At 51.0% G+C, this 13,446-nt stretch overlaps 1 protein-coding gene across 1 annotated transcript in view; it reads right to left on the bottom strand.

Annotated features, from left to right (window-relative positions):
- Positions 1-13,446, bottom strand: part of LOC143645543 (glutamate receptor ionotropic, kainate 3-like) — a 53,039-nt gene that overhangs the window by 16,094 nt on the left and 23,499 nt on the right. Inside the window, 4 exon segments of the mRNA XM_077114840.1 lie at positions 4,691-4,834; positions 5,419-5,435; positions 5,438-5,548; positions 5,551-5,590. Of these exon segments, the coding sequence (XP_076970955.1) occupies positions 4,691-4,834; positions 5,419-5,435; positions 5,438-5,548; positions 5,551-5,590 (312 nt within the window).

Here is a 13,446-nt window from a genome sequence, read left to right as displayed (position 1 = left end):
TCTTGACACTTAAAAGTAGTCACCAGAGAGGCAGGAGAGTCAGAGAAAGCCACCCCACCACCTCCAGCTCAGGCTCTAAGCACATCGTGCTTAAGAGCTCTGGGGTCAGAATGCCGGGTTCAACCACTATTAGCTGTGTGACCTTAGGCATTTCATTTCACCTCTCTGCCTCAGTTTCCTCATCTATAAAATGGATAGATTGTACCAAAATGCAGTGAGGGTAAAATGATACAGGTCATGTAAAATAATTAGAACAGTGCCCGATGCAACATAAAGCCTGAATCAATGGTAGTTTTTGTTATTTTTTATTATCATTAACATTGTTAACTCAGAGAGAGGCAGGCAGAGGTTCAGAGAAGGTACAAGAACCTAACTGAGAAAAGCAACGTCTTTGAGATCAAGGGTTGGCAAACTACCACCCATGCACCAAATCTCACCATCTGTTTCTGAAAATGAAGTTCATTAGAGCACAGCCATGCAAGTGTGTTTGTGTGCTGTCTGCGGCCGCTTTGTGTAATGACAGAGCTGAGTAGTCACAACAAAGACTGCGGAGGCTCATGGAGCCTGAAAGATTTTTGGCCCCTTGTGGAAAAAAGTTGGCCAATTCCTGTTCTGGATAATATCTTTCTTGTGGGCCCAGAGCTTTTAACTCTACAGGGGACTGTCCCACTCCTCACCTCAGGTAACCTCCATGGCAGCCTGGGAGGTGGGCCAGGTAGGGATTGGGCTTCCCACTTTGCAGACGAGAAGAGCCATGTGTCACCCAAACTTGGGTGAATGAGCTGTAGAGTTAAACTAGGACTCGGGGTCCCAGGGCCCCCTTAGACTGGACCCATTTCCCTGTTCCCTTCCTACACAGTTAAGACAGCAACCCAAGTTATAGGCTTTCTGTGTCTAGGGGGTGAACAAATCCCACATATCCTGGAGTCCTTGGGAGCTCACCCGGTGGCTGGACCCTTGGGTTGGAGGGAAGGCTGGGGAGGAGGGTGCCCAAGAAGAAGCCTGCAGGCAGCGGAAGGTCTGCAATGGAAAGTTGGGTTGGAGTTCTTGCTTGGCCACATTTGGTCCCTAATACTGGGTTCTTGATCCGTGGCAGATTCTGAAAAAAGCTCCAGAGCCTCTCCCTGAACAAACCCCAGCACCCATGCACACAATCTCAGGTCCCCAGAGGCTCATCTCTGGGTCTCAAACTAAAACCCTTGGGAATCTGCAAGAACATGGGCAGCTCTAAGTGCTGCAAGGTCTTCCAGACAAAAGGGTAGATGGGCAGATGGGTGTACAACCCAGGCAGGAACCCTCTCGGGGTGCAGAAGGCTAGAAAACAATGACAAGTGGCCTAACCATTCTGGACTTCACTAAAGGGAAATTACTACTTCTCAGGGATTAATAAAAGGTACATAAAGTGCTCAGCACAGTGCCTGGCATATGCAGTCATGACTATGTGATGTATATCCTATTGTTTCTCCTTTTTTGCTTTCATCTGTTGTGTCTCGTTGGAATAGGACTGGCCCTTGACTCAAGTTTTAGACCCTTTATACTTATTACCCCCATGAGTACTCTGGCCCCGCCTGTGGCTTAGGAACCCAAGATAATCCTGTATGGTAGGGCCCGTGAGCAGAAATGAAGCTGTACCTCTACAGCGGGGTATTGCTTCTGGCCCAGACACCCAGTGTGCTGCCCTCTTGGATGGACACGGCATGAGCTCTAGTTGGGGATGGAGGAGTGGCTGGATGGGGTGGGGGCTTGTGCTTAGTATGAACCTAAGCCTGAGGCCCCAGCATCCACTGCACCCCCCTCCTCACAGAGCTCTGATCTCCTTCCCTGCAGGAGCTCACTCAGTCCTCACTGATATCCTGCCAGGTGGGCACGATCACTGCCCCCATTTTACAGATGTGGACACTAAGGTTCAAACAGGGACTCACGGCTACCGGTCATAGGTGCAGTAGCAGAGCTGAGGGGCTTGGGGTTTGATGCCTAAGGCAGAGTGGGGAGAGCATACATGGATTCTGGGGAGCTGGCGTCTGGGGGGGCTGGGGACTGAGATTTTAAAGGGGCATCAGAGAAGGTGAAAACCACGGTTTTATGACTTCACAGGGAGGCTCAACTTCCCTCAGGCAGCCTTCTCCCCTCCTCTGTGGGCCCCAACTTCCTCAGGCTATCTCCTGGACCCCCCCGGGGGAAATCACAGCAGGTGCTTTTTTTCCTTGTCAGCAACAGAGGAATTAAATGCCAGCAGGTGCATGGCCTGTCTGGGGGCAGGTGGGCAGGGGCAGGGTGGGCAGCTGCTGGCAGCTCCTCCCCGTGACATTTCCCGGCCTGCCCACCCCCTCCAGCTGCTGCACAGGACTTGCTAAATGAAAGATGTTTCACACGCTCTGAACTCCAGCCTGGTATTTTGCAACTCCTCTTGGAAATGCCAAGTCTTTAAAATGATTTACTGTCACGCAGTCAGATGGGGAGACAGCAATTTGGAGATGGTCTGAGGCAGGGTGCCTGGGCTCTGAACAGGTAGAGGGGTGCGCCTTTGGTCTGGGCCAAGAGCAGGCCCTCCAGCCTTGGTCTCCACAGCTATAAAATGGAGCCAAGACGAAGCTGTTTCTGAAAGGGCTCTGTAGAGGAACATGGGGTGGGAAGGTCATTCACTGAGCCTGGGGCCAGGAAGGTGGCCAGCCAGGGACTCTGCCCCAGGCTGGTCAGTCAGGAGAGGCTCTAAGAATGGGGCTCCCTTTCTCTGAAACAGGAAATGAGCCTCAAACCTTCCAGGGGGGTGAGAGAACTCGGTGGGTGGCCCTGAAGCCTCCTACATGGCTGGGGGTTCTCCTGGGCAGGAAACCCACCACCCAACAAGCAACAAGGACAGCAGATGTGATGATGGAATTAGTAACAGCTACCAAGCTGCTCAGCACACACTAGGTGCTGGGTGCTGGTCTCTGAGTGGCACACACAATCAATCCACTTAATCCCACACCAACTCTGAGAGAGAAGCTTCTATCCCACTATATAAAGGATGATCCCAATGCATAGAAAGTTCAGTAGCTTTCTAAGGTCATGTGGCTAGAAAGTGGCTAAGTTCCAAAGCTACTTTTGTCTGATTCCTGAGGCTGCCCAATCTCCCTGCTGAGTCAGAGGTGGGAAGGGGCAGGAGACTGTGGCCTGGGTCACCATGAGTCTCAGGGAAGCCAGGGAAGCTCAGCAATAGGCCTGCAGAAGGAGGAGCAGCAGTGGCTGGGAGCCAAGCTTCAGAGCTCCCTGAGAACCCACCAGCGTCCATCCAGGCCAGCTTGACCCTGCTCAGGCTGTCAGATGATCAGACTCAATCTGTGGTTTTGATGGATGGATGTGAAGGGACCGTGGTGGTCCCTTATGTCCACACCTCTGCTGCTTGAGCTCCTTCTAGGGATGCGGAAACCGATGCCGGGTGCTTGACTGCTTCCTCACAGTGCCTGAAGGCTCATTTGCAAGTGAAGAAACAGATGCTGAGTGCCAAGGGATGGACGGGAACCAGTCTAAGCCACAGGGGTTGGTAGAGGTAGAGAACATTTCAGAAGCAAGGAACTTTAGAGCCCACCTCTGGTCAATAAGCCTTAAGCATCTTTCTAACAAGTGGGAGGAGTTATCACTGGCCTCAGCCTGAAACAGTATGGGGGCCTCAGGGCCTTGGGGAAGAGATAAGTTCCTTGGATATTTGCCCCCTTTTCATATGGGATTCCATTTATTAGCACAGTGACTTTATTAACATGTGTCTCTTTCCTTAAGCTGGGTCTTATGAGAGTGGGGACTTATATAGATTTTCACACTCCCTTCCCAACAATCCTTTGAGGCAAGCATTGGTACTCTCCCATTTTACAGTTGAGAAAACTGAGGATCAAACAGTTAATCATCTCACAAAATCACACAGCAAAGTGTGGAGCTAGGAGGCCAGCCCAGACTCCAGAGAGTGGACAATGAACCCTGCCATCTAGAGTTTATGAGGACAATGGTGGATGGAGAGTCCTTCAAAATGAAAAGTGGATTCTCTGTGTTTCCATGGTCATCTTCTCTGCAGCAGGACAGGTTTTCTGCCCTCTGGTTGCTCTTAACTCAGCTTCATTGGATGGGACTTTTCCATCTCCTGCCATGGCTCCAGGAAAGTCAGGTCCCAGCAGGGACCCTCGCTGGGAAGTTGGCCAGCAGGCCCATGGCATGAGGATGAGTCTGTAGAGCTGATTATTATTTCCTAAGCCTCTTCCTCCCAAGCGCCGAGCTTAGGGCTTTTGGCATAATGCCTCCTCTCATCCTCATGGCATCCCCGGAAGGGGCCGTGCTTGGTACTCCCGTTTTACAGATGAGGGCACTGAGACTCAACTGGGTTCTCCAGCTTGCCCAAGACCCCACAGCCAGGAAGTGGCTGTGGCACTTTGCAGCCCATGCGTCCTCCCTGTGGCGATGCTGATCACCTACTGAGCACTTCCATGTGCAGAGGACTGAACATCCTAATCACCCTGTAAGACCGGTCTGTGCATGCCCATTTCCCCCCAGGGAAACCGAGGCTCAGGTGAAACAACTTGCCTGAGAGCAGAGAGATTGGAAGTGGGATCTGCCTGGCTCCCAGACCTGGGCCCTCACCCCCTCTGCTGCTCTGCAGTGCCAACAGCACCCCCGGCCCCGACCCCAGGTGACGGCGCTAGTGGGGACCTGCAGCGGCACTCACCTCCTTGATGAAGTTCATGAAGCAGCCGCCAAAGTGCCAGGCCTTGTGCCGGTGGCACTGCAGGGAGTTCACGGTCATCTGGGGTGCCCGCTTGTAGCACACGGACACAATGTGGATGGCGCCATACAGTAAGGCTGCGTCGGTCTGCCGGGAGGTCCCAGGTCCCGCCTGAGAGCAGCTTCTGAGCCCCTTGAGTCTTGCCCCACCTTACCCTGTCTCCCTCCCCCTCCCACAGGCACATGGGGTTCTGATGTGGGCAAAGGTCCTGAGACCCTGGCGGTGACCCTGTCCATGCTGCTGATGAGAGGTCAGGGCTGGGGCCGACTGCAGCTGTGCAGGCACTGCAACTCCAGCTGAGCTGGTATCTCCTTCTGGGCAACTCTACCTAGCACAGCCTAGAATCCTCTGTGCTCAGGTACCACCTGTCCTTATCTCCACCACTCTGCAGTCATCTGCTTGCTGCCTATATCCCCACCAAATGGGGGGACTGTGATTCATCTCTGTGTCCCCAGACCTTAGCCTAAGGTCTGGCTGACACATGGCAGGTCTTAAGACGGGAAGTGGGAGGGAAGAAAGAAAGAAGAGAGGAAGGAGGGAAGGAAGGAAGGAAGAAGGGATGGAAGGAAGGAAGGAAGGAAGGAAGGAAGGAAGGAAGGAAGAATGGAAGGAAGGAACAAAGGAAGGTGGGAGTCCCTGGTCCCTGGTCCTTGCTCCCCCAGCCGCCATACCATCATCAACCCATCCACAGGCCCGATTCTGTGCGGGGCACTGCCTGCAGCTGCTCCATGGACCATTTCTCCACGATGGTCGAGACATGGGGGTTGTCCACGTTGAGCATGCAGAACCCCGTCAGGTTCACCCTGAGTAGTGGTAGGGCTCCAGGTCTAACGCATAAAGATCCTTGATAAAGAGAGTTTTGTGTAAATAAAGGTTGCACCACTACTGTGAATTCTGGCTCCCACCCCCCCACCCACTCCTGAATCAGGTCAGCTCCAGAGCCTGAGGTTGCACCGCGCTTCTGATCCCGGCAGGTGATGGGGTGGCTTGGAGGACCAGACTTGGAATCCAACTTGGACTCGGGCATGTTGACTACTGACCCTGTGTACTGACTGCTGGGCCTTGGGTGGGTCACTCGGCCTCTCTGCTTCTCCAGATGCTTCTTCATCTACGAAATGGGGATCATACCTCTTTCATAGGACTCAGTGGAAGGGTTCACTCAAAGCATCCCATCTAGCACACCAAAGGTGCTTGATAACGCCTGTTTCTTCTCATGGGGGAGGCCACTTTGGGAAGACAGAGGGCTCTGGCTCTGGGCATCCCCACAATACCCATAGGGAGACTAAAGGGCGGTGATTGAAGAGAGCGTATTTTAAAATGATCTTTTCTGCCTCAGACTCAAGGAGTACTAGTGCCCTTTTCTCTTCTCACATTCTGAGCCAGGTTCCTCACTCCCTGCTCCCAGGAGCAGCTGACAAGGCGTCTGTGGGCAGGGAGCATCCAGCCTGGTGCAGTGGGCAGGCCCTGGCCTAAGTCTGGGAGAATGGGGCCTTCACACATGGGGCAGTCCAGCTCCAGCCCTTCCCTAGCTCCATTTGAGGGAAGGAAGCAAAGAGGAGCATTGGGGAGGGGGGCAGAGGGACAGAAAGCAGCCACGTCCTAAGGTGAGAACAGATGGCAGTGGAGGAGGCAATGAATACTATTAAGAAGAGCTAACTAGAACTTTGTCTAATTAAGAAAATTTACCCAAGACTTGGAAATAAGGCAAAGGGAGAGCAGTATGTCCTTTCAACGTCATGTTGAAATGTTGTTTGTTAGACCCACCCTAGGATTATCTAGTCCTATGGGAGGATGTACCTGGATTTAACTTCACCATCAGCTACTGGTCATCTTTGTGGATTTTTTGTCTAGTGGAAAAGATAATCCCAAAAGTTATGGTTTTATTTGCCCTATAAGGTATCAATCCATTTTGCATCTCACACAGCAATCTGCTCTATATCTTTTCCTGAAATACAGATAAATATCCAATTCACCAAATGCTCTCTGAACCAGCTTTACCATCCTGCTGGTTTTCTCATTAACAAGCCCAATCCATCATGTTCCTTCTCTATTTGCATGTTTTTGACTTTTTGAAAAATGGACTTTGATAGTCTGGACTGATCTCATCCCATTGCTGGGGAAACTGAGCTCCTCCTCCTCCACATCGTTCGTAGTCTGCCTCCTGCCTCCTGCTCTGCCCCTGGCCTCCCCTCTCCTGGCCCCTCCCTCCAGCTCCACCCTGTTCTGGGAGAGAGGATGGCTGAGAGCCCTCCTGGTGTTTGCAACCATCCTGAGCAAGATCCACCCCCAAGGCAGAATCCCAGCTTTGGTTCAATCAATGGTGGCTCATGGAAAGATGCTGGTAGTGAAACCTGAAGCCCGAAGAGAGGACCTTTCATGCTGTGCTGACTTTTTCTGGGGTCTGAAATGCTCTTATTTTCCTGCACCCCAAAAGGAGTCTCCTTCTGGAATGCCCTGTGTTGGCTTTCTCTTTGAAGACTGTAGGGCAGAGGGTCGGGACAGACTTGAGCATGGCAAGAAAGTTTAGTTCCAACTTGAGCCAAACAAAAATGGCCCTGATTCTAGGCCAGGATTTGGGACGGGGAAGGGGTGGATGAGAGCAGGGTATTTAGCAGATGGGTTGCCCAGTAGGTGTCCTTATAGCCCCAGCCTCAGCGGGGGTGTGGGGGGTGCTCAGCCCTGCATGGAGTATTCTTTGCCATCCCCTGTGAGGTAGGTACTTATTATTCTCATTTTACAGGGAAAGAAACAGTGTGACTTGCCCAAGGTCATCCAGCTCGTAGAAGGGAGAGATGGGATATGTATCTTCATGTGTTTTTCAATGGTGTTTTGGGGATGGCTAGAGCCGGCCTGCCAGAGTCAATTGTTAGTATCTCTTCCCAACTCCACATTCAGCAACATGATGTTGGTAGCTTGTATCGGCCATGGTGGGAGCATTTACACCGTGGAAATTGGCAAATAATACAAATGAGGATTGTTTTTTCCCCTTAGAGATGTGGTTGTGAAACATTTACAGCACACCACAGTCTGTCTTATTCAAAACCCCTGGACTCCACATCCCCACGGGTTGTCAATACAAGATGTTCATCAGAACTGTCTCAGAGTGTGATTTGAAAGCATGGAGCACATCCAGCTGGATATTGATGCAGAGAGCCTGTGTCCTGAGCAGCCACTAACCTGGACCAGTGCTCCTACTAGGAAGCATGACACGGGGGTCTGGGCTTAGACCAGAACACCTTTAAGGATGAGAGAGGGACAGCGAGGAGGCCAAGAGGACTGACACCCGGAAGGAGGCTCCTCTTGTCACAGCTCCCTGCTGAGAGGTGGCCCACAGAAGCAGTGCACAGTACTGAGGTAGCACAGACCAGGGGGCCAGACCGTCTGGGTTCAAGGCTCCCCTGCCCCCCTTGCCTCAGTCACCATTTGCAAAATGGGGAAGACGAGAGCACCTGCCACATACGTTTGTAATGAAGGAGGAATGGGCTCATCGATGGACACGGAACATGTCTGGTGCACAGTAAACTCTAGGTTACTGTCTGGCAAATATTTATATCCTGACTTATTGCAATAGGATGAGACTGCTACTGGTTATAGGCCCCAGGGTTCTTACTGGATTACTGGCGTGGGAGGAAGGCAGGCAGGGATTGGGTTTTTCCTGCCTTCACCTTCTTGGCAATGTAGAAACTATGGTAATGAGCCAATATTTATTGAGCACCTAGAAATCTTAGAAGGGCAGGCTCTACTCTAAGTGCCCTACATGTATCAACTCATTTAATTCCCATTGCACACTTTTAAAGAGGAGGTGATAGTCACCCCATTTTACAGAGGCTGAAATGGAGTCACAGAGTGTTAGGGTCTTTTCCTCTAGTCGGGGTGCAATGGAGGCAAGCCCAGGCAGTGTGACCCCAGAGCCCTCCCTGACACACCCTGCCCCCATGGTGATGTGGGCTCCTTCTGCCCACAGCCTCTGCCCCAGCCCCCAGCTTATGCCCACTGCACACGTAGTCATGAACCACACGAAAGCCAAAGAGATCTTGCTGAAGGGAAAGCCAACTTTTCTACAATCTTTCCACAGCAACGTATTGCCTTCTCAGAATAAATTCCAAGTTCCCTGGTATAGTTTACAAAGGTGCTCACCTCTCCAGACTCACTTTCCTCCCCATGTTCTCACATTGTTTGCTCCAGGAATACCAAACTACTGATGGCTGGAAATATGCTTACCCTAGCTGAGCTTAGCCACCTACTCTCTGTACTTCACTCTCAGGACATGAACAGGTCCTTAGCTCTACTTACAGGAAAAAGAGAACAGAATAGCATCAAGAAACACCCTGGGGCCCAACGTATCAGGGACTTCCTCAAAGGACAAATGTTTGACGTTCCTGAGACTCAGCTAAGAAAAGAGTCATGAAGACCTTGCATATAAGAGCTTGCATGTCAATATCTAAATCTAATCACCGATGCTGGAACAACAAGACGTGGTTGAGACAACATCAGATTGAGAAACTGTTCCTTCCCTCCTCACAACGATCCAGCGTCATCGCTGATCGATGTGGATTTTACTTAGTTTTTGACCCCTACACCCTTCCCTGTACCTATAAAAACCCTAACCCACATGCCCACTTTGAATTGGTTTTGGGAAAGTTCCTCCAGTTCTTTGCAAAGTGCACTTGCAAAAAATCACCTTCACACTGAGAGTCATGTTTCTCCTTTTAAGGCCAGGTCAGGTGGGCCCTTCTATTGGGAAGAGCTGTGCTTATGGTAACACTGTTAGTCCTTTATCCCATTCTTTGCTGCTCCCTGCTATAATGCAGTGTCTCTTCCCTGTGCTCTGCACCCTTGTGCACGTTCTGCCCACTGGCGGAGACCCACCTCCTCAACCCCTCTCTGATGGGCTACTCTCTATGATTCAGTTCAAGCATTGCCTCTTCCAGGAAGTCTTCCCAGACTCCTGTACATAAGCATAATAGAGTGGGTCAATAGCAACACTTCTGCTCTGATTCTGGAACTTCTGGGATTTTACCCCACTAGGGATCAACACAGACAACTTTTGTCTGTGTCTGTGCCTGTCTCCCTGAGTCAAATACTTCCATCACCCAGACTGGAATGAGAGATCAGCCAGCTGACTAGCTCCCTGCAGGCCCTAAGTATTGCTATGGAGAGCCTGGGATGGAGAGACTAGTGCTTCACATTCTCCGCTCTATGGGGCTGGAAGTCAGGAGCGGTTTGGTAAGTTGCTTGGGGTGGAGGATGGGCCCCTAACGGAACTGCTGCAGGAACAAGAAGTCATTCCGAAACTGCCTTGAAAGGAGGTAGGTCTGAGGTGCTAATTTTGTTCGTAGAGTGTTGTGTGCAAGTTTGGGGCCAGAGCTAAATGGTTGAACCATGAAGGAGAGGCTGGACTCTGCCCCAGAGTCACCCCTTCACTCTTCTCCTGCACAGTGCCCAAGCTCATCCCCAAATAAATGTTGATGGAACACCTAAAACTCGAAAGGGGTCAAAACACTCACATGCCAGGGGACTCCGTGACTTAGTTTACCCTTCCTCTGGACCAGAGGTTGACCTGACAGTATAAAGGGTAGGGACGCTGGCTTTGGTGGAGGACAGGATGATGGTGACACCAGCTCTTCCAGTCTTCAGACAAGCCGTTTGGTGTGTTGAACTTTCAGCAGTGGCTGTCACCAGGCGTAGGCTAAATTCTGGCATGCTGGGTGACACTGTCAGTGCTTAACCTCCCTTCTCGCCATCCCGGAGCTTGGGTTACAGGGCTCAGGGTGCTGAGGGTCCCCAACCCTGTGACATGAGAGCAATGTGAACAGAAGAGCTGGTGAAGAGGCCCCTTTGTCCAACTCCAATTCTTTGTCCAGTCTGCCCCTGGCCGGGACCCCAAGTGCTGTACACAGTGAACTGTGCACAACCTGGATGCTTGGCAAAAAGTTGCAGTTCTCGATGCCAAATGTTGACACACTGAATTCAGTATCGACCAGGGACCTTTTTGAAACATTCAGCATAACATAATAAACTAATTCATTAGCACCCCATGGGTCTGTCTGGATAGAAGCCAAAGCTAGGAAAACATCACCTTAAGGAATGACAGATGAAAATATCTTTCCCATGATATAACTGTTATTGCCGGGAAGTGGCATTAATTGTGATTGCTTATTTATTAATTTATTATAATTCTTTTTTCACCTCCAGGCTTTTACCTACACATGACATGTACCAGGGGCTCAGCTGGGGCTGATTAACACGGGGTTATCTGGGAATGGCTCAAAGCTGGCTGGAACAGATAATGTCAGCCGGGGTAACTAAAATGTGTTCTGCGTGGGAGAAGCAAGTTTGGAGGTTTTTTTTAGGGAAGAACCAGTGATGTGCGTTTCCTAAAGGGAAAGAGATAAACGTCACTGCTCTCCCAAATGAAGCCACGACTGACCACTGGGCACAAAGGGGCAAGAAAAAAGGAAGTCAGGAGACTAAAGTTCTAAGCCAATGATGTTGGAAAGAGGATCCTGGAGCTGGAGGCAGGATATGTGTTGGGGGGGAGGACCCAGGGGAGCAGAGCTGATGCCAAGAACTGTAGCAGGTGGCATATAGGAAATACCCTATAGATCACAGCCCCCCACCACCACACACACATGCACACACATATACACACACATACCTGACTGCAATACTGTTAGTATTGCAGTGGAAGGTTCCACTCTCCCTGGCTCTTAGGGAGGCACATGGAGGAAGAGCTATGGGCAAGGCTGGGAGTCAGGAGCTCAAGGTCTTTACCACTGATTTGCTGTGAGACTTTGGGCAAGCCACTCAACCTCCCTGATCTCTGGTTTCCCCATCAGTCATTAGGGAGCAAAAACTTTGCTCCACTGGCCTTGAAGGGGTGAAGAGGAAAATCAATGAGTGCAGAGAGAGGGCTTTGGAACCTGTGAAGTGCAGGCGCTGCTGGGATCTGCAGAGGCTCTGTTTCCCCTATTAGTGTCAATTACCAGGCTGGACCATCACAGCTGTGGGGAATTCCAGCTGGCCAGATAAGGCCAGGGAACGCTTTCTGCAGGGTTCTCAGTGTGACAGGTTTCAGCAGAGGGTTCTTTGGAGCTGGACAGCTCCTAGCTGGTAAAAATCTTTGCTCTGCTTCTTTCATGCTGGGTGGCTTCTCAGAGCCTCAGTTTCACTTTTCTGCAATACTGGGAGTGCCACACCTTCCCAGGGGAGGGTTGTTCTGAATTTGGAATGAGCTGGGGTACACCGAGCACACAGAAAACATAAACAAGAGTTATTTGATTAATTTAGTTAATACTTACATTGTACTCACTAAATGCCAAGCACTGCTCTAAGTACCTTACCAATGCAAACACATTTAATATTCATAATGACAATCCTTTGAGGTGACACTATTATTAATACCACTTTATTGAGGCACAGAGAGAACAAGCAACTTGCCCATGAAAGTGGAAGAATCTTGATGATGATGTGGATAATTTTACTGATTACTTTGTACCTTGTACTATATTCATTTGTTCATTCATTCAAGGGTTAACTAAGCAGGCACCCACTGTGGCCACACAGTGCAGATGGGACATGGCCACAGGGCAGACGGGCTTGGCTTGGGGCTAAGGAGGCTCCTTTACCCACTGGAGATAGGCCTTGACCTTGCCATGTGTGAAGGAATCATACCAGCTGGTGAGCTTTATGCCAGATCCATCTCTGAGCTAGGTGCCTAGCTCAGCGCCTAGGGCTTCAGAGAGAATTGGTATATGGCTGCTGGATAAAGGACTAAATGAATGAATGATTGAATTAAGGGAATGAAAGAAGTGATGAAAACAGTGAGAGAAGTGGATTCTGCTTAGGGCTGGAGGAGGGCCCTGGGGTGTGAGGATCCGGCCCCCTGCCTCCTGAGATCCCCGACATTGAACCCAGGTGAGAGGTGGCATTAATATGGAGGGCACTGAGCTCAGTGGGGTGGTGCCTTCCTTGGAGTCTGCTGCTTTGGAAGATCAGGCCGGGCTGCAGGGCCAAGAACCCCATGCTTCAGATGCTGCTGCTCCTGCCCCTCAGCTCCCTGAGACGCTGCTCTCTCTGGCATTGGTAGGAGGGTTTGAGCCAGGTGGCGATGCTTTTAAAGGACTTTTTGGAGCTGGGGCTTGTTTAATCACAGTCCCTCATGTAAGGGAGTGCTCAAGGAGGGGAGTTCCATGGGTTGGAATTTGTTCCTGCCAGGACCACATCCACTTCTAAAGGAGCCTCCTTAGCCCCAAACCGAGCCCATCTGCCCTATGGCCACATCCCGTGTCCTGGGCACCCTTCTCCTTCTCTCCCCTGCCAGAACTCAGTTGACTGGCCAAGGAGCAGTCAATCTGCTCCAACAGCAGATTCTACTGTCGGGCTGGTGACCAGCACACTCTCCAGGGGCATTTGGAAATGTATGGTGGTATCTATTTAGTCATCACCAAGGATGGAAATTAGTGAGTTGGGGCCCGGGATACTAACCATCTGATGGTGGGCAGGACATTTGGAAAAGTGACTTGTCTGGCCCCAAAGCCTCTTGTTGGGAAACGCTGACCAGCACTTGGCCAATCACCTACTTAACCTGGGGAAAGGGGGTAATACTCAGAGGAAGGGGAGGTGAGAAGCGGCAGGGAGAACAGGCAGGTGGGTGGAGCACAGTGAGCCCAGGGCAGCTGTGATGCATGGAGTCTCCA

This window comes from Tamandua tetradactyla, chromosome 9, assembly GCF_023851605.1.
Source record: "Tamandua tetradactyla isolate mTamTet1 chromosome 9, mTamTet1.pri, whole genome shotgun sequence".
In the NCBI taxonomy this organism is placed as follows: Eukaryota; Metazoa; Chordata; class Mammalia; order Pilosa; family Myrmecophagidae; genus Tamandua; species Tamandua tetradactyla.
The sequence above is the reverse complement of the archived record's forward strand: the minus strand, read 5'-3'. Positions and strand labels throughout refer to the sequence as shown.